The 21,272-nt window shown below is 39.9% G+C and overlaps 2 protein-coding genes across 13 annotated transcripts in view; one reads left to right on the top strand and one right to left on the bottom strand.

The window, feature by feature from the left end:
- DNAI4 (dynein axonemal intermediate chain 4) overlaps nt 1-20,504 on the bottom strand; it is a 103,943-nt gene extending 83,439 nt beyond the window's left edge. Inside the window, 3 exon segments of the mRNA XM_043461026.1 lie at nt 8,923-9,106; nt 20,325-20,441; nt 20,443-20,504. Of these exon segments, the coding sequence (XP_043316961.1) occupies nt 8,923-9,106; nt 20,325-20,441; nt 20,443-20,492 (351 nt within the window). The 5' untranslated portion in view covers nt 20,493-20,504.
- Nucleotides 20,505-20,629: 125 nt separating this feature from the next.
- The window catches only part of MIER1 (MIER1 transcriptional regulator), a 69,095-nt gene continuing 68,452 nt past the window's right edge, over nt 20,630-21,272 (top strand). For 6 of the 12 annotated variants that reach the window (XM_043461042.1, XM_043461038.1, XM_043461035.1 and 3 more), the window contains exon 1: nt 21,056-21,197. Coding sequence is in view for 3 of the 12 variants with exons in the window: in XM_043461030.1 (XP_043316965.1) it covers nt 20,691-20,757 (67 nt within the window). In the remaining 9 variants the exon portion in view is untranslated. The other 6 variants (XM_043461030.1, XM_043461028.1, XM_043461027.1 and 3 more) reach the window with 3 other exon arrangements.

The raw sequence follows: 21,272 nt of genomic DNA, 5'->3' as shown, positions 1-21,272 counted from the left end.
AACCATCTTGTCCTCTGTCATCCCCTTCTCCTCCTTCCTTCAGTCTTCCCCAGCATCAGGGTCTTTTCTAATGAGTCAGCTCTTCACATCAGGTGGCCAAAGGGTTGGAGCTTCAGCTTCAGCATCAGTCCTTTCAATGAATATTCAGGATTGATTTCCTCTAAGGTTGACTGGCTTGATCTCCTTGCAGTCTGAGGGACTCTCAAGAGTCTTCTCCAACACCACAGTTCAAAAGCATCAATTCTTTGATGCTCAGCTTTGTTTACGGTCCAACTCTCACATTCATACACGACTATTGGAAAAACCGGAAAAGGCAATGGCACCCCACTCCAGTACTCTTGCCTGGAAAATCCCATGGACGGAGGAGCCTGGTAGGCTGCAGTCCATGGGGTTGCTAAGAGTCGGCACGACTGAGCGACTTCACTTTCACTTTTCACTTTCATCCATTGGAGAAGGAAATGGCAACCCACTCCAGTATTCTTGCCTGGAGAATCCCAGGGACAGAGGAGCCTAGTGGGCTGCCGTCTATGGGGTCGCACAGAGTCGGACATGACTGAAGTGACTTGAGAGAGAGAGAGATTGGAAAAACCATTGTTTTGACTATACAGACCTTTGTTGGCAAAGTAATGTCTCTGCTTTTTAATATGCTACATTTTCTTTGTAGTATCTTTTAATAAAAAGAAGTTATTTTTCTTAGCACAGTCGAATTTATCACATTTTCCTTTATGGTTTACACCTTAGATGTTTCATCCAGGAAAACATTCCCAGTCCTTAAATTATGAAAATATTTTTGCTTCTCATATTTAGAACTATAGTATACCTGGAATTGAGTTTTGTGTATACTATGAGAAAGCAAGCCAATATGTTTTCATTCCATATGAATACCCAATTGTTTCAACAAGAATTTTTGAAAACCCTATTATTTTCCCATTACTCTCTCAGTTCAGTTCAGTTCAGTCGCTCAGTCGTGTCCAACTCTTTGCGACCCAATGAATCACAGCACGCCAGGCCTCCCTGTCCATTACCAACTCCCAGAGTTTACTCAAACTCATGCCCATTGAGTTGGTGATGCCATCCAGCCATCTCATCCTCTGTCGTCCCCTCCTCCTCCTGCCCCCAATTCCTCTGATCATCAGGGTCTTTTCCAATGAGTCAACTCTTCAACGAGGTGACCAAAGTATTGAAGTTTCAGCTTCAGCATCAGTCCTTCCAATGAATACCCAGGACTGATCTCCTTCAGGATGGACTGGTTGGATCTCCTTGCAGTCCAAGGGGCTCTCAAGAGTCTTCACCAGCACCACAGTTCAAAAGCATCAATTTTTCGGTGCTCAGCTTTCTTCACAGTCCAACTCTCACATCCATACATGACCACTGGAAAAACAGTAGCCTTGACTAGACAGACCTTTGTTGGCAAAGTAATGAGAAACACTGGGCTGGAAGAAGCACAGCTGGAATCAAGATTGCCGGGAGAAATATCAATAACCTCAGATGTGCAGATGACACCACCCTTATGGCAGAAAGTGAAGAGGAACTAAAAAGCCTCTTGATGAAAGTGAAAGATGAGACTGAAAAAGTTGGCTTAAAGCTCAACATTCAGAAACTAAGATCATGGCATCTGGTCCCATCACTTCATGGGAAATAGATGGGGAAACAGTGGAAACAGTGTCAGACTTTATTTTTGGGGGGCTCCAAAATCACTGCAGATGGTGATTGCAGCCATGAAATTAAAAGATGCTTATTCCTTGGAAGGAAAGTTATGACCAACCTAGATAGCATTACTCTCTAGTGTACATTTATTATAAAACAAGTGTTTATATGTGCTTGAGTCACTTGTAGACTTTCTGTCTATACCTTTGTTAATGTTACAGTTTTTATAAAATTTGTTACCTAGGAGAGTAAGTCCTTTCACATGGTTCTTATTCAAGAGTATCTTGGGGACGTCCCTGGTGGAACAGTGGATGAGAATCCACCTGACAGTGCAGGGGACACAGGTTGGATCCCTGGTCCGGGAAGATCCCACATGCCGAGGAGCAACTGCGCCTGTGCTCTAGGGCCCACGAGCCACAACTACTGAGCCCGCATACCACAAGAACTGAAGCCTGCGCGCTCTGGGGCCATCAAGACACAGCTGAGGAGCCCTTGTGCCACAACTACTAACTCTCGCGTGCCCTAGAGCCAGCAAACCGCAACTCATGAGCCCACGCGCTGCAATGGCCAGTGCTCACGCACCTAGAGCCTGTGCCCTGCCACGAGAGAAGCCACCAGGATGAGAAGCCCGTACACCGCAACTAGAGAGCAGGCCCCACTCTCCGCCTCTAGAGAACACCCATGCGCAGCAACGAAGACACAATGTAGCCAAAAATAAAGATAAATACATGAAATCTTGTAAAAAGTGTCTTGGTAATGCCTACGCTTTAGCAGTTTTATGTAAACTTTAGAATTACCTTGATAAGTTCCTGGAAAAAATAAAATGAAGGAAAAAAAAAACAACTTTTGAGATTTTGACTGAAATTGCAAAGAACCTATAAATCAAAATTTGGGTAAAATTGATAGAATATGGGCTCTTTCTGTGCATAAACTGCTCTCTCTCCATTTGTTTGGGTCTTAATATCTCACAGTAAAATTTATAGGTATGTGCATCTTTGTTAAATTTATCCACAAGTATTTAATACATTTTAGTACTATTATACATGGCATCATTTAAAAATACGTAATTTTTGAAATGTGTGCTGCTGGTATATACAAATGTATATTTTTTGCTTTTGATTATTTTTGTTATCCAATAATCTTGCTAAGCTTTTATTAATTTGATAATTACTAGGTGATTTAAAATTTTATATGTAGATAATTGTGTCATCTACAAATATTCAAAGTTCTGTTTCTTCCTTTCCAAATCTTATACTTTACATTTCTTTTTCTTATCATACTGAAATGGTTAAGACTTCCAAGAATGTTGGATAGAAATGGATCCTTCTTGGAAATGCTTTACCATTGAATATGATCATCGTTTAGGATTTTATAAATAAGATTAAGGAAATTTCTTATTTCCAGTTTCAGAAGAATCTTTTAAACCTAGAATAAAAATTTAATCTTATCAAATACTCTATTGAGATGATCATATGCTTTTTTTCCATTAAGTTATGAATGTGGTGAATTACACTGATGGCTTTTTAAATGTTAAACCAATATTAATTTCTTGATATAAACTCAACTTTCTTATATTATCTCTTTCTATTGTTATTGAATTTTAATATTTTATTGAGGATTTCTCCATCTATGTTTCCAAGTGAGATTGACTTGTAAAGTTTATTTCTCATACTGTTGTAGTCAGATTTTGATATCAGGATAAGTCTAGCCTCATAAAATGTTTTACAGTATACCCACTTTTCTTGTTCTGTTTTTGTTTGGCATATATCACTAGTGAAACTATATGGGCCTAGAATTATCTTTGATGAAAGATTTTTAAATTATTCATTTCTTTAAGAAAAGCTCCCAATTTTCATTTTTATTTTTAAAATGTTAATTTTTCCATTTTATATTAATTTCAAATCTTTCAAAATTTAAAATTGGCATAAAGTTACATACAATCTGGAAGAATTACCTTTTTAAATAGCTTTGAAAGTGTACATATCAGTGGTTTTTAGCCTATTCACAGATATGAGCAACCATCACCACAGTTAACTTTAGAACTACCTCAAGAAGAAACTGTATCCTTTAATTCTCACTCCCAAACACTTGTCTTTCTCCCAGTCCTTGTTGTTGTTATTCAGTGGACAAGACATGTCTGACTCTTCAGACTGTGGGCTGTAGCATGCCAGGCTCCTCTGTCCTCCTCTATCACCGGGAGTTTACTCAAATTTATGTCCATTGAGTCAGTGGTGCTATCTAATCATATCCTCTGCCACCCCATTCTTTTGCCTTCAGTCTTTCAGTCCAATCTCCCAGTCCTAGGCAACAACTAATGTATTTCATATCTTTATAGATTTCTCCATTCTGGACTTTTATGCAAGTGGAATCACATAGAGTGTGGTATTTTGTAACTGGCTTGTTTCATTTAGCATAACGGTTTCAAGATTCATCCACAATCCTGCATGCATCAGTAGTTCATTCCTTTTTGTGGTTGAAAAAAGTTCTACTGTATGAATATATCACATTTTGTTTAGTTATTTGCTCACTGTTGGATATTTGGGTTGTTTCCACTTGCTGACTATTATGACTAGTCAGGGTATGAAGTTACAGGGTTTGAAATATATCTTAATTTCTCTTGGGTGTATATATCTAGAGGTAGAATTGCCAGGTCATATGGTAATATTATGTTTAAACTTCTGAGTTACTATGAAACCATCTTCCAAAGTGTCAAGACTATTTTATATTCCTATCAGTAGGGTTCTGATTTCTTGATACCCTTGCCAACAGTTGTCATCTGACTTTTTGATTCTAGCCATCCTAGTGAGTATAAAGTAAAGATCTCACTGGTTTTGATCTGCATTTCTCTGATGACTAATAATGTCATGCATCTTCCCATGCGCTTTTTGATCACTTATATACCTTCTTTAGAGAAATGAGTATTCAAATCCCTTGACCAATTTTTAATTGGGTTATTTGTCTATTATTTTGAGTTGTAATTCTTTATATATTTCATATACAAATCCCTTAACAGAGAAATCATTTGCAAATATTTTCTCCCATTCTGTGGGTTGACTTTTTACTTTCTTGATTATGTTCTTCAAAACACAAATATTTTTAATTTTGGTAAAGTTCAATCATCTGCTTTTTTTTTCTTTTGTGGTTCACATTTTTGGTGTCATATCTGGGAATCCTTTGCAAAGTCCAAGGTCATAAAGATTTACCACTTCTAAGTTTTTTAGTTTCAGCTTTTTGTATATGTCTTTGATTCATATTGAATTAATTTTTATATGGTATGAGGTAAGGGTCCAACTTCATTCTTTTGAATGTGGCTATCCAGTCATCCCCACACTATTTATTGAAGATCCTCTTAAAACGGTCATGATACCCTTATCAAAAATCAGTTGACCATTGATGTAATAGGTTTATTTCTAGACTCTTAATTCTATTCATTGATCTGTATGTCTATCCTTGTGCCAATCAATACCACACTATCTTGATTTCTGTTGATTTGTAGTAAATTTTGAAAATGGGAAGTGAGAATCTGCTTACTTTATTCTTCTTCTCCAGGAGTATTTTGTCTATGCTGGGTTTCTTGAAATTCCATATGAATTTCAGAATCAATTGTCAATTTGTACAAAGAAGTCTGCTGGTATTTCTAACAAGATTGTACTGAATCTACAGATCAGATTGGGGAGTACCACCATTTTACCAATGGTAAGTCTTTCAATTCATAAATTTTGGATGCGCTCCCATTTATTCAGATCATTGTTAATTTCATTCAGTAACGTTTTATAGTTTTTGGAGCTGAAGATGTCACTGCTATTATTAAATTTATTTGTAAGTACTTTATTGTTTTGGATGTTACTGTGAAATTGTTTCCTTAATTTTAAAATTATTCCAAATGTAAAAAGTATAATTTATTTGTATATTGATTGTGTATCCTGCAACCTAGCAGAACTCAGTAGTTAATTTTAATTGTTTATTTGGCCATGCCACAGCTTATAGAATCCTAGTTCCTTAACCAGGGATTGAACCTGGGCCACTGCAGAGGATCAAGTTTGAACCATTAGACTGCAAAGGAGTTCCCTAGTTTTAATACTTTTTGGTGGGTTTCTTAGGAGTTTATGTACATAACATTATGTCATCTGCAAACAGAGATTTACCTTTTCCTTTCCAAGCTGGTTGCCTTTTTTTCCCTGCCTAATTGCTATTTTTAGACCCTCCAGTACAACACTGAATAGAAGCAGCAAGAAAATTTTGTCTTGTTCCTGACATCAAAGGGAAAGCATCCAGTTGCCTGCTAAGTTGATGTTAGTGGGTTTTTCATAAATGTCTCTTGTCAAGTTGAATTCCCTCTATTATTAGTTTTTTAAGCATTTTTATCATGAAAAGATGTTGGATTTTGCAAAGTGCTTTTTCTAATTCTATTGAGATGATCATCGTTTTTTATTCTAATGATATGAGATGTAGTAAATTACATTGATATTAAGATGTTAAAGTACTTTGCATCCCTGGGATAAACCCCACTTGGTAACTGTTATGGGCTGAATTGTCTCACCCTACCAAAAAATTCATATGTTGAAGCCCTAATTCCCAGACCTCTCAGTGTGACTGAATTTAGTGATAGGGCCATTAAAGAGATAATTAAGTTAAAATGAGGTAATCCAATCTGACTAGTGTCCCTAAGGAAGAGGAGATTAGGACATTGTTTAAGCCATCCAGTCTGTGATACTATGTAATGGCAGTCTTATGAAACTAATGCATTCAAGGCATAAAATTCTTTTTATATGTTACTAGATTACTAGTAACTGTAGGTTTTTCACAATGCTCCTGAGGAAATTCTTTCTTTTCCAAGTAGTTGAAATGGTTTTTTATTAATTTTTTATCATTAATGGATATTGAATTTTTCAAATTATTTTTATCTGTTGTGATAATCACATTTTTTTCAGTCTACTGATAAGACAAGTAGTACTGACTTTTGAATATTAGAACAACCTTGCATGTATTATCTCCTCTTGGTCATGATGCATTATACCTTTTACATAGTGGTGTTGATACTATGCAATATGTATGTAATATACAATAATATATAATATTATATATAATGTATATGTAGTATATAATGTATATGTAATATGTATATAATTATTATGGACTGAATGTTTTGTGTACCCCCAGATTCATATGCTGGAACTCTAATCCCAGTGTGATGGTATTGGGAGGTGGAACCTTGGAAAGGTAATTAGGTCATGAAGGTAGTGCCCTCACATATGAGATTAGTGCCTTTACAAAAAAAGCTAGAGAGCAAGTAAATCTCTTTCCTCCATGTTAGGATACAAAAAAAGTTGGTAGTCTGCAACCTGGAAGAAAGTCATCACCAGTACCTGACCATTTGCCACTGTAATCTTAGACTTCCAGTCTCCAGAACAATAAAAAATAAGTTTATAAGCCACCCAATCTACAGTATTTTACTATAGCAGCATGAGCTGATTCTCAAGGTCATGAGTAGACTCTCTTCATTTCACTCTAATAATGATGATAGGAGCGAACTGCCAATATTATGCTATGAGATATGTTAGTTGTATGGTAAAGACTCTAACGAAATCAATATATCAACATAGGTATACCTCATTTCAGGCTTCCCCAGTGGCTCAGTGGTAGACTTCACCTACAATACTGGAGCCACAGGAGATGTGGGTTCGACCCCTGGGTCAGGAAGATCCCATAGAGGAGGGCACAGCAGCTCACTCCAATATTTTTGCCTGAAGAATCCCAAGGAAGAAGAGCCTGGCCGGCTACAGTCCATGGGGTTGCAGAGTCGGACATGACTGAAGCGATTTAGCACAACACAGCATACCTCAGTTTATTGCACTTCACTTTATTGCACTTCAATATTGTGGCTTTTGTAAAATAAATTGAAGGTTTGTGACAACCTTGCATCTAGCAAGACTACTGATACCAGTTTTCAAAAGTATCTGCTCATTTTGAGTCTCCGTCACATTTTGGTAATTCTCACAATATTTTAAATATTTTCATTATTATTTTATTTATGGTAATCTGTGACCAGTGCTCTTTGATGTTACTATGATTCACTGAAGGCTGAGAGGATGGTTAGCATCAGTTCAGTTCAGTCACTCAGTTGTGTCTCTTTGTGACCCCATGAACTGCAGCACACCAGGCCTCCCTGTCCATCACCAACTCCTGGAGTCCACCCAAACCCATGTCCATTGAGTTGGTGATGCCATCCAACCATCTGATCTTCTCTTGTCCCCTTCTCCTCCTGCCCTCAATCTTTCCCAGCATCAGGGTCTTTTCCAATGAGTCAGCTCTTCACATCAGGTGGCCAAAGTTTTGGAGTTTCAGCTTCAACATCAGTCCTTCCAATGGACACCCAGGACTGATCTCCTTTAGGATGGACTGTTTGGATCTCCTCGCAGTCCAAGGGACTCTCAAGAGTCTTCTCCAATAAGCATTAAAGATTTTTTAAATTAAGTCATCTACATTGGAATTTTTAGACATAATTCTATTGCACACTCTATTTAGACTACAGTATAACATAAACATAATTTTTATATGCACTGGGAAGCCAAAAAATTTACATGACCCACTTTATTGTGATATTTGTATTCCAGTGTATTATTTCAACTGAACCTATAATATCTCTGAGGTATGTCTGTACTGTATTAGAAGTAAGTTATTGTTTCAAAGCAGCATATTTCCCTGGTGGCCCAGTGGTTAAGATGCTGCCTTTCAATGCAGGGGGCATGGGCTCAGTCCCTGGTTGGGGAGCTAAGATCCCACATGCCCTGTGGTGCAGAACAAATGGTGCTAGAAAACTTGAATACCTCTATGCAAAAGCAGCAACAACAGCTGACCATACCTTGTACCATATACAAAGATTAAGTCAAAATGGATCACAGACCTAAGTGTAAAACCTAAAAAGAATTTCGAAAAAAAAAAAACCAAAAACAGCATACTTTCTACCTTTTACATTTCAATCAAGCTCTTACCAGCATCATTTTCAAACAAATTCGGAATTCTAAAGAATAAAAGAACAGCATGTATATTATCTATGGTGAAACAGGTCACCAGCCCAGGTGGGATGCATGAGACAAGTGTTCGGGCCTGGTGCACTGGGAAGACCCAGAGGAATCAGGTGGAGAGGGAGGTGGGAGGGGGGATCGGGATGGGGAATACATGTAAATCTATTGCTGATTCATGTCAGTGTATGATAAAACCCACTGAAAAAATAAATAAATAAATAAATTAAACTGCCAAAAAAAAGAATATTACCTGTGTGATTGTCTTTGCAGAGGAAATAGTCATTTTTTCTACTTGTTTTGCTTCAGGTAGAATCATCATGTTTTTTGACATAGCCATTCTGCTTTGGTTTGCACCAGCATATCCGCCTTTCATTAGAGCTCCTTTGCCTGCACCAACAAAGCTAATAGACTTCCTTGGCGCTAAGCCAACGTTTCTATGTCAGGAAAAGAAAATATAACACAGAAGATCCAGGATTGAAGAAATATTAGCCAACAGAAAAAAAAGCAAACTTTCACTTAGAAACATGGAAACAATCTGATCATATAAACAAGAAAAAAAATAGTAGCCACTTGAGAGCTCATTATATGTAAGCATAGTTCTAGAATGTTTACCAACACCATGTCATTTTTTCCTCACAATACTTCTAAGAGGTTGCTATAACATTATTTTATTTAAACCATAAAGGCTTAGAGGGAAGCATTCCTACTAGAGTTGAAATTTGAAACCCAGACAGTCAGATCAAAAGTCTACACTTATTTCTCTGGGTCTGTTTCCTTATCTGTAAGATGGGGGTAATAATAGTATCTAACTCACAGGTTACTGGCTTCCCAGGTGGCTCAGTGATAAAGAATTCATCTGCCAATGCAGGAGACATGGGTTCAATCCTTGGGTCAGAAAGATCCCCTGGAGGAGGAAATGGCAACCCACTCCAGTATTCTTGCCAGGACAATCCCATGAACAGAGGAACCTGGTGGGCTACAGTCCATGGCGTCACAAAGAGTCAGACACAAGTGAGCAACACATAGGTTATTATGAGGATTAAATGTATTCATTTCTATATTATGGTTAGGAAATGCCTGACAGATAGTAATCATAAATAGGTGTAGACTGCAGTTATGTAGGCAGATTGAAGCATGAGTAATAAAACCTAGGAAAGAATATCATGTTCCTGCCTGAACAATTACAGAATAAATTTTAATAAGAGAAAATATAATCAAAATATTTGCATCCAGGAGTAGAAGTATGATTTCACTTTTGGATCAATTCTCCAAATTCCTTAAGACAAAAACCTAGTCATTCTTTCTTTCTAGTACTCTAATTGTGCTGCAGACTTCTATAAAATAAGAATGATTGTCCCTTAAATTATAAAAAGGCAGTGTGTTTCCAAAGAAAACATTTTAAACAATACTTTTACTTTCCAAATCATAACAAGATCAGACAAGAATACAATACTTTAAAATGACCACAATCTGCTTTTCACATTTTATTTTTCTTCATAGCATTTATTACTACTGACACATTGTATGTTGTCGTATACTCCTCTACTAGAACGTAAGCATCTTTAGGGCTAGAACTTTGCCTTGTTCATTGCTATATCACTAGTACAAAAGACAGTACCTAGTATATTGTGGGCACTGTTGTTTAGTTGCTAAGTCTTGTTCGACTCTTTTGCATCCCCACGAACTGTAGCCTGTCAGGCTCCTCTGTCCGTGGGATTTTTCCAGGCAAGAATACTGGAATGGGTTGCCATTTCCTCCTCCAGGGGATCTTCCTGACCCAGGGATTAAACCCACATCTCCTGTCTCCTGCATTGGCAGACAGGTTCTCACCACTAGCGCCACCTGGGAAGCCCTTAATTGATGTGCTTGCTCAGTCACACATCAATTCCTCTGCCAGTGGCAAATCCCAGTGCTTTTCCATGGGGTTCCCTCCTCTTGGTATCTATAAGTGATAAACCATTTTTTTAATGGCAATGATATCCTGATCTGTTGTCCTTACTGTTCCTGAAATATTAACACACTGCATTTAACTCAGCCCATGTGGATAAGTGAAGCTAGAGAAAAAACATCTAACCATGATGCCAGGTCTCATTTTAAATTACAATTGTTTAAGTGGGTCCTTAATGTGACAGCAGTCACACTGCATTACCTTGGTTAATTTTTTACTACCCCTTCTAAAGTCATTATTTCACACTTCTTGAATATCAACATTTCCTCTCCTATGTTACCTTCAGCTAACTAGATGAGAAAGCCGAAGCAATTAGGTAACTTTCAAATACTGCCACTGTTACATCTGTGCACTTGCCTCTCTCTGTGTGTCTATATTCCCTGTTTCTCCTGTTACTCTGAAAGAGTTATCCATGATTCTTGATTAGGTCAATTCCTCTACATGTGTTCCAGATTCCATTCCTTCTTGCCTATTTATGGATATTGCTCTAGTCATTCTCTCATGCGTCATAAGCTTCTCTCTACTGGATTATTCCTTGTCTAGTAAACCTAATTCTCTTGCAGTCTTTCCCTTTTTCTGTCAAAGGTAATGTTTTTCTTCCAGTTGCTCAGGTGAAAAAAACTTCAAAATACATCCCAAATCTAATCATTTGTCGTCACTCTTTGTTAACACTATCATGATCCAAACACTATCCTCTCTCTCTTGGATTACTGCAGAAGCCTTCTAATTGATCTTCTCACTTAACCTAAATTCCCTGAAGTCTATTCTTCACATGGTAACCACAGTGATCCTTAAAAACACAAGTTAGATCATATCACTACTCTGTTTCCCATCTCATTCAGAGCAAAAACCTAAAATTTTACTATAACCTAAAAAGTCCTACATGCATTTAGATTGAGCTCTGATTTCATGATCAATGAAATCAGAGCTTTTATCCCTTGTTTTCTCTGCTTCAGTCACATTGTCCTCCTTGGTATTTTTCACACGTCAGGCCTTTGCAGTTGCTATTTCCTCTGCCTGAAATGTTCTTCCCACACATGTACATGTTTAGCATCCTTTCTGTCTCCAGGTCTTAAAGCCACATTCTTAATGTGGACTTCTCTAGCTCCCCTATCTAAAATGTCAAATACCCCTCAAATACTTCATATCCCCTTCCTTAATTTTTTTCCTTAGTACTTCCTACTAACATATTTTTACTTAATTAACTTATGAATTAGATGTTCCCCACCTGACCCCCCAACCCTGAGAATCTAAGCTCCACAAGTTTAGGGACTTTGTGCTCTTTTGTTGCCTGCTGTATCCCTAGTGCCTACAATAGTACCCAATACACAGTAGCTGTATAATAAAAAAAATTGCTAAATCAATTCCCAAATCATTATATCCAATCCAAAACAGTCTCTCAATCTTCATATTCAAATGCTTACCAGCCTAACTGGATAGCTCCAGCTAAATGTCTTCTAGACATCTCAAGCTAAGTAAATACATAATGAAACCATAACACATTTACTCATAAACCAGCCTTTCCTCTTTTATTCCCTACAGGGACCAAATAGAAACAAATTAGCAATGATGTTGCATTTACCAATTAGGTAGTTACTGTGATCTAGTGAGAATCCTCAGTAAACTCTCCCAGATTTTCAGACTGTAAGTTTTATAGGAAAGAGCCATGTTTATTATGTCTACCATGAAAGCTCCAACTCTTAGTACTCTGCCTGATACAGTGGTAAATTTGACACAGAAAATACCAGTAAATTTAAAAAATTGAAATAAGTACTTGTTGTCAATTATGTTAGAAATTTATGGTACATATCTAGCCTAGCTGTGTTCTAAAACAGATACTTTTAATAGAGGCAAATTAGTGGGCAATGAATAGGAAGACATTCAGGAGATATTCACTTTGAAAGTTTTGCCTGAAAAACAGTCATGATACAAGAGGTATGTAGCTGTAGGTTCCTGAGTTTCTGAAGCAGAGACCTAATCTATTTTGTTCACACCTATTTCTTCAGTACCTAGGGCAGTAACTGGAAAATATAATGCATTCTATATAATTGGTGTCTATATAATAAACATCTGATGATCACTTCTATGAAAAAAGAGACTAATGACATTAAAGCATGCAACACATACATGAATCTCACGATGAAATAACCACAGGAGGAAAGGAGTGGCTTAAGAAAAAGTGTCTTTATTATTCTCTTTTTATTTTAATGAGATGAAGGTAGAAATTTCAATCTAAACCAAATCAATTTCTTTCATTTATCCAACTGTTATTTATAAAATCACTGTGCATAAGGCTACATGCTGGCAGGGATACAATATGAATCCGATATGGGCCCTAAGGAGTTGACAGTCTTAATAAGAGAAAAAACATATATATGATTACAATGCAAGTACAAAATTGTATTTGCCTCAAAAGACTTACACATAAGATATAACGAAAGTTGCGGTAAACATTACCTTGGGTGAGAGGAGTAAGCAGAGAAATCAGGAAGATGGCATTTGAGTCAGGCATGAATGTAGGTCAAATTCAAAAGAAGTGTATGTGGTGTGGATGTATGTGTGTTTGTCTGATGCAGCTGCAGGCGAGGCGGGACGAGGGTATTGGAGCAGGACAGGAAATACAACCTGAGCAAAGCTCATTGTGAACAATAAAAGGAGAAAAGCAGGTGGTATATACAGGGACTCTTAAGTGATTTGGTTAGATGCATGAAGGAAAATAAGTTAAGCTTTGAAAAAATAAAATGGCCAGGCTAAGTCTTTGAAATTTACTAAGCAGGCAAGAGAGTGCCTTTGTGAGAGAAGAGTAAGCTGCTCAAAACTATGTTTCAGAAAAATTTAGCTATATATGGTACACATTAGAAGCAAGAAGACCGTTAGTTACAATGCTATGGAAATAGGCAAGGTGAGAAGTAATCAAAGTTTAACCTGGGGTGGGCAAATGTAGAAATAAATCCTAGATAAAGCATGTATTAGACTTATCTTTTTATTTTCTGTATTTTAATGTTTTGATATCTAGGAACTTGCTGCACCTGAAGGGACTGCCCCTCCCCGGGCTAATCAATTCTTATGCATGGTAAGGGACTTGCCTACAAGTACACCATTTATATTGGCGTCCCAGGTGAAGAAACTGGCTGCCAATGCAGGAGACATAAGAGACTCAGGTTCCATCCCTAGGTCCGGAAGATGCCCTGGAGGAGGCATAGCAATGTACTCCAGTATTCTTGCCTGGAGAATCCATGGACAGAGGAGCCTGGCGGGCTAAAGTCCATAGGGTTGCACAGACGGACATGACTGAAGCGACTTACCATGCACACACCATTTATATGCAAACCAATCAATCCAGAGTCCACACCCTCAACCTCCTCCTTCAGCAGGCCCTCAGAGACCTCACTCTCTGGGTCACTAGCCACTTGCTGTAATCAGTGCAAGGACAGGAACCAGAAACCTAGGGATAGGCCTGATACCCAGAACCTTTAAAATTATTCAAACAAGCTATTCCTACATCTGTTTATTCTGGTTTGTGCATTCCTTGCCATGGAAGCCACAATAAAGCTTCTTGCCCAGGTTTTCCTCTTGCTAATTCTACATCCTGCCTGACCCTGGTGCCTCTTCATGTGCCCCTCTATGTGGTTCAGCATGCCATGCCTCCTGGTTTTAGGGATCTATGAGTATTTAAAAACAAACTCCTTCCTTTATGGTAGTTCTTTCTGTGTCTGTTTCTTACCATATGCGATTAAAAGACAGTCCAAATACCCTTAACACAGCAGACACAGAACTAATGCTTGCATGCATGCTAAGTCGCTTGTCATGTCTGACTCTTTGCAACCCTAGGGGCTGTAGGCCACCAGGCTCCTGTGTCCATGGGATTCTCCAGGCAAGAATACTGGAGTGTGCCGCCATGCCCTCCTCCAGGGGATCTTCCGGACACAAGGATTGAACTCGTGTCTCTCCTGTCTCCTGCACTGGCAGCCAGGTTCTTTACTGCTAGCACCACCTGGGAAGCCCTACAGAACCAACAGGACTCTGTAACTGATAATAACTATGCTGACTGACATTTAAACTTCCAAGTACTTCCACTTATTTTTGCAATTCTTTTACTTATTTCACCCTTTAAAAATGGAAATATAATTGACCTACAACACTGTTAGTTCTAGGAGCACAATATTGTGATTCAGCATTTCTATACATTACTAATGATTACCACTCTAATTCAATTCCTATAATAACTTATTAGATATTTAATTGCCATGTTTTACATGTGAACAAACTTAGGTCAATTTAAATGCCCAAACTCATCCAGTAACTCACAGACTATGTGTTCCTGAGCAGGTTTCTTAATCTGTTTCTTTCCTCATACATAAATTAAGGTTAATAATAGTACTGGCCTCATAAAGTTAAGGTCATGATTAAATTAGCCTTTATTTCTAAAGCACAATAAGAAGTTAAATTGTAGACATGTTCAATATTACATACTATGAGTGCTAATCTGGTGGAGTTGTTTGGTAGCAGTTGAAAATCAAGAGGAAAGTGAATCTTAAGGAACAGAAGTGAGAACTAGAGATACAGATTTGAGAAACTTTCATGGAGATGGTAATAAATGAACTGAGTTCCAAAATAAAAACCTAGAGCTACAAAGAGAAGGTAATAGGGCCAAGGAGAGAAACTGGAAGTAGAAGGTAAAACTAGAAAAAAGGCACCTAGCCCAGTAATAAGTGAACCAGTTAAGGGCTGGTTCAGGGTTAAAAAGGGGGAAATTGATATTGTTAAATGCTGTGAGAGGTGAAAAGCAAGCCCACTGAATTTGGTGACTTTTGAAACCTTTAGGTTACTCATTATTGACCTCAGTAATTTTCATACAGCAATGGAGACAACAGAATGCAAAGATTAAAGAGTAAACACAGATACTTGTGGTTTATGGTCTGACATGTAAAGGCTGCAAAAGACATCCATCCAGTACTCACAAGAAAAGGCTTAGCAAACTGAAAATCAATGGGTCTTCTTAGACCCATCAGAGAATTGAGGTTACATGCAAACCCCTGTACTGAAAGAGATGTAGGAATAACAGAATCACAACTTACTGAAACTGACACTAGAGCTAACAAGTGGAAGGAAAACCTAACAGGCAATAGCCTAATTGCTGAAAAATGAGTGTAGACTAATTCAAAAGAGAAAAAATTGCTGGGGGCCTAGCCTTAGGGAGGCCCCCACACTTTTATCAAGTTTTACCTTCAGGAGCTCCAGCAAGCTCCCAGGATGAAGGTCAGAGTAAAATTCCCTGATAGTTTCAGCAGGGGGATAGGAAGTAACCATTCTGAAATATAAATAGAATGTTCACTGTTAACAAACGCCTGCCCTCAAGGAAAACCATTTTACCAGAGCCTAAGCAACATGGGGAAAGGGAAATATCTTACTTTAAGTAACCTTCTGGTTCCACCTCAAAACAAAAAAAATTCTGAGAATTACTTATGAAGGTCATGGCCCAGGGGAAAAGGCCCACTAAATGATTAAGACCTAATCATAGGATTAAGGCACACTTCTCTCTGCCTTCCCATTCTCACCCAGCACATCTTACCACATCAACAGGGCTCCTGTATAATAACAGGGGATTACAATGGGAAGAACTGCAAGGCTCAGACTCTAAGTAGGAGTCTCTAGGGAAACCTAAAAACCAGAGGAGACAAAAAAACCAGGACACTAGAGGAAACTGAAGTCTCGGAAACCTACAGCTACAGTAAACAGCCTGATTCCTAAGCAAATAAACATAAAACTTCACACTAAGTGCTTACTTATCTCAGTTCATATTACCTGATGCAACATGTTTAGCTTTCAACAAAATACATGGCATACCAAAAGGCATAAAGCAGTCTGAAGAAACAAGCATTAGAGCCACAACAGACAGGACAGAGATTTTGGAATTGTTAAGACTGGGAATTTAAAATAATTATGATTAATATGCTAAAGATCCTAAAGCAAAAAGTGAATAACACACAAGAACAGATAAAAACTACTCTCCCCCTCACCCACCCAAATCAAAAGGAAATGAATAGATAAACGGGCAAAGAAATGAGATAAAAGCATTGAAGAAAGCACTAGTAATTTTTTTTCACTACAGTGGAAGATTGTCCAATACAGCCAACCCCCAAACTATGATTTTTCGACTTTACAATGTTGTGAAGGTAATACATGCTCATTAGAAATCCTACTTTCTTTTCCTGGGCCAACAATATAAAATGATACTCCCACAGCTCCCAGTCAATCGTGCAATCACAAGGGGAGGCAACAAATAGAACCATTTTGTACCCACAAATTTATTTAATTTTCAGTATTGAATAAACTGTATGAGGTATTCAACACCTTATTATAAAACAGACTTTGTCTTAGACAGTTTAGTCTAACTATAGGCTAAAGCAAGTGTTCAGAGCATGTTTAAGGTAGGCTATGCTAAGTATGCTTCCCTGTTGGCTCTGATGGTAAAGAATCCGCCTACAATGCAGGAGACTGGGGTTTGACCCCTGGGTCAGGAAGATCCCCTGGAGAAGGGAATGGCTGCTCACTCCAGTGTTCTTGTCTGGAGAATTCCATGGACAGAGGAGCCTGGAGGGCTACAGCCTATGGGGTCACAAAGACTCGACTGAAGCAACTTAGCACATGTGCCCATGATGTTTGGTAGGCTCAGTGTGTTAAGTCCATTTTCTATTTAATGATATTTTCAACTTAAGATGGGTTTACTGGGACATAACCTCATGGTAAGCTGAGGAAAATCTGTATTGTTAAGCCAATAAGAAAGACCCAATATAGGAAACACTGGAGTGGGAAAGTGAAAAATTGATAAATACATGTTTCATGAGATCCTTTCTGAGATCAGTATTAAATCCTAAACTGAGAAAGATGAGAAATAATATATTAGGTCAAACCAATGGTTGTAAACTTTATTATGTAAGAAATTTTGTTTTTAATTAGATAATATGGCTACCTGAAAAAGTGAAGGTTATGCTACTTCCTATCTCACACCCCAGTTCAGTTCAGTCACTCAGTTATGTCCGACTCTTTGTGACCCCATGGATTGCAGCACGCCAGGATTCCCTGTCCATCAGTTCCCAGAGCTTGCTCAAACTCATGTTCATCGAGTCAAGTCAGTGTCCATCTCCCACCCTACTCATTCCTGAACAGGTAATCTCCCGTGAATGTGTCATTGTTTAAGAAATCCCCAAGGGAATTTTTCTAACACTCTCTCAGGTACTATGAGAGTTTTATGACTTTTTAAGAATTTACATGAAATCGACTTAATTTTACTTTGAGATTTCCAGACCAACAAGTAAAAAAAACCAGACAAGATGAACAGTAACCAATGTTACTAAAGCATATTATTACACTCATTTGTTTGCTGCCAGCAAATATTTATTATCTTCAGTCTAGGCAACAGCAGTGAACAAAACAAAAACCTCTGCCTTCATGGAGTACATCATAGCTTGGATGAAAACAGATTAACAAAAAAGTATATAATATAGCAAACAGAATAAACTTTTTGAAGAACAATAAAGCAAGTTGAGGAACTGAACGTATTGGGAAGAGTATATTATTTTATCTTGGGTAGTCAGAGAAGGAGTCTTTGATAAGGTGACAGCTTAAGAAAACAAATGAATTATGAAATGACTAAGGGTACAATATTCCAAAGAACAGCAAATGCTGTTGAAGAGGTCCTGAAGTGGGAAAAGGTGCTTGATATTGTTATGGAACAATGCAGAGTATAACTAGCCAAGGGGAAGAGTCCAAGGTGAGATCCTGCGCGGCCTACAGAGGATGAGCTATTATTCTGAGTGAAATGTGAAGAATCGGGAAACTTTTGAGAAGAACCACAGTGATTACTATGTTGAATGAAGGTGACGGTAAAGAGACCATTTAGGAGTTTACTGCAATGTGACAGTTACTGACACTGGAGTGGTAGTCTGGACTTATTTTGCAGGCAGAGATGGTAGAAACTACTGGTGGATGGGGGTATTGAGATGTCAAAGGTAAACTAAGGTTTTTTTTACTGAGTAACTGGAAGAATGGAAACTGTCGTTTACTGAAATGGGAGACTGCAGATTTGATTAGAGGGGGAAATAAATTCAGTCTTAAATATGAATTTTGAGATGCCCATTAACTTCTAAGTGCAGCTATCTGATTTTAAGCCTGTTTTCTTGGGAGAGGTATTGGCTGGAGAGAGAAACTTGTAAACTGTGAGCACATGGGTAATTTTTAAAGGCAAAAAACAAGAGTGAAGAGAAAAGGTTGTAAGACTGACTAACCCCATCAACACTCCACTATTTAGATATGTGAGAGACTGAAGACCTAACAGCAAAGTATTTTGAAAAGCAGCAGGCATAGAGCACGGAGAAGGCAATGGCACCCACTCCAGTCCTCTGGCCTGGAAAAGCCCATGGGCGGAGGAGCCATGGCTGCAGTCCACTGGTCGCAAAGGGTCAGACAGGACTGAGCGCCTTCACTTTCACTTTTCACTTTCATGCATTGGAGAAGGAAATGGCACCCCACTCCAGTACTCTCGCCTGGAAAATCCCAGGGACGGGGGAGCAGGGTGGGCTGCCGTCTATGGGGTTGCCCAGAGTCGGACAAGACTGAAGCGACTTAGCAGCAGCAGCAGGCATAAAGCAAGAGGAGAATTAGGAGAGTGGTGTCCCAGAAACCAAATGAAGTGATTCAAAACTCAGGAAGTGGTAAATTAGATCAAAGCTGCTGATGGCTGAGTTAAGAAACAGAAATAGCCATTACACTTGGCTGGACAGTTATTGCTGACCTTCACACAAGCTGTTTTTGTGGAGTGGTAGGATAGACAAACCTTGGTGGCTCAGATGGTAAAGAATCTGCCTGCAGCGAAGACGTGGGTTTGATCCCTGGGTTGGGAAGATCCCCTAAAGAAGGGAACGGCTACCCACTCCAGTATTCTTGCCTGTAGAATTCCACTGGACAGAGGAGCCTGGTTGCTACAGCCTATAGGATGGTGAAGAGTTGGACACGACTGAGTAACTAACACTTTCATGTTTCAGGATGGACAAAAACCTGAGTACCATATCCAAGACAAAAAAGAAGATTCTCTCCCAACACCTTTCAAACAAGTTCTGCTCAAGAAAGATTAGCTGAGCTGGAAGAGATTGCAGAGGAGAGATGCTGAGGGTTTGAGGAGAACAAAAGTGATCTGGAAGTGTGGGAGAATGAATCAATTAGGAAATTTTAGTGGAATAGATAGACTAAGCGACCATTTGAAGTTTTAAGCGAGACAACTGTAAAGCTGTGGGCTTCTGTCCAGCCCTTAATCCAACTGCTCAGAACAGAAGGTTGTAAGCTGGAATGAGTTTTAAGGCAGGATGGTATGAGAAGGCGTAAAAAAAACCTCGACTACAGAGCATAGTAATGTTCAGTCTGGTGGCTCACAGAAGCTGAGAGATTGAACATCTGGGTACAGCTTGAAGGCAAGTTGGAGAGAAATAAACCACCACACCGGGAGTGCCAGGAGGAATGGTGGTTCTAAACAAACTAGGTCTTTCCCCAAAAGAGGTTTGGAAAAAGCTGTACTATGCCAAGGAAGGAGACATTGCCACCTCGGAGGTTACAAGGTTGCTGACTCAACACAGATGAAGCGGTAAGTTCTAAAAGGGTTCCCTCCGGGACCCAAGGGAATGGACTAAAGTTTTAGCGTCCGAACTTACACCCCGACGCTCGGCTGCCTGCGGCTGTTTACTGGAGAGATGGGCATGGTGGCGACTGGCTGGGGAATGGTCAACCGCCCTTTTTCCTCGCTGCTTCTGAAGCCCCTGTACCCCAAAGCCGGCGTTAGCGGCTCTGGCGAAGGCACGGGAATGTTTGCCGGGCGTCATGGAGACGGTGGAGCCCTGGCTCAACAAGCGGCCGCGCGGTTGGCTGGCGACTGGAGGCCGAGGAGGAGGGAGGAGGCGGAGGGGAGGGCAGAGGGTTGGTGGAGCAGGAGGAAGCTCCGGACGACGACTAGAAGACGGAGGCGGGCGGCCCGGGCCTCAGGCCCCTCCCAGGCTCTGAGTCTCCCGGGCTGCAGGCGGATGGATGGGGCTTCTTCAGGCGGTGGCGGCAGCAGCGGAGGTGGCGGCGGCGGCGGCAGCAGCGGCTGTAAGTGCAGCCTCCATAAACCATCTCTCCTCTCCTAGTCCTGTTCGGGATGAGGGGCTACCGAGGTGTCCTCGGTCTCCTTTCTCTCCTTCCCCTCCCCCACCGCAGAGTACCGCCCGGAAGACCCTTCACTTCCGGGGAGGGGCTAAGAGAGCGCGCCCAGCGGGCTGCCCCTCCCGGAGTGGCGCCGGCCACCCAAGGCGCATGCGCAGCCCCTCTCCACCGCCCACCCCTGCCCAACTGGGTCTTTTGCTTTGGCGTTGGCGGCGGCGCGCTGGGAATCCGCTGCGGAGTGAGTTCGCCTCGCCCTGTCCGCTTCCGCCCCTTGCTCCAGTCGGCCCAGGAACCTGGTCGGCCGCTGTGGCCCCGCCTCTTTCGCGCCGTATCTCCGGGTCTTGTCTCAGCCCAGGGAGGCTCCTGCTACCACTGCATCCCTGGTGGTGAGCAGGGTCCTGGGCAAAGCAGCCCTTTTCGGAGGGAGTGAGGGAGGGAGGAGAGGCCCGAAGAGGGCATTG

Source organism: Cervus canadensis, chromosome 2 (assembly GCF_019320065.1).
Source record: "Cervus canadensis isolate Bull #8, Minnesota chromosome 2, ASM1932006v1, whole genome shotgun sequence".
In the NCBI taxonomy this organism is placed as follows: Eukaryota; Metazoa; Chordata; class Mammalia; order Artiodactyla; family Cervidae; genus Cervus; species Cervus canadensis.
The sequence above is the reverse complement of the archived record's forward strand: the minus strand, read 5'-3'. Positions and strand labels throughout refer to the sequence as shown.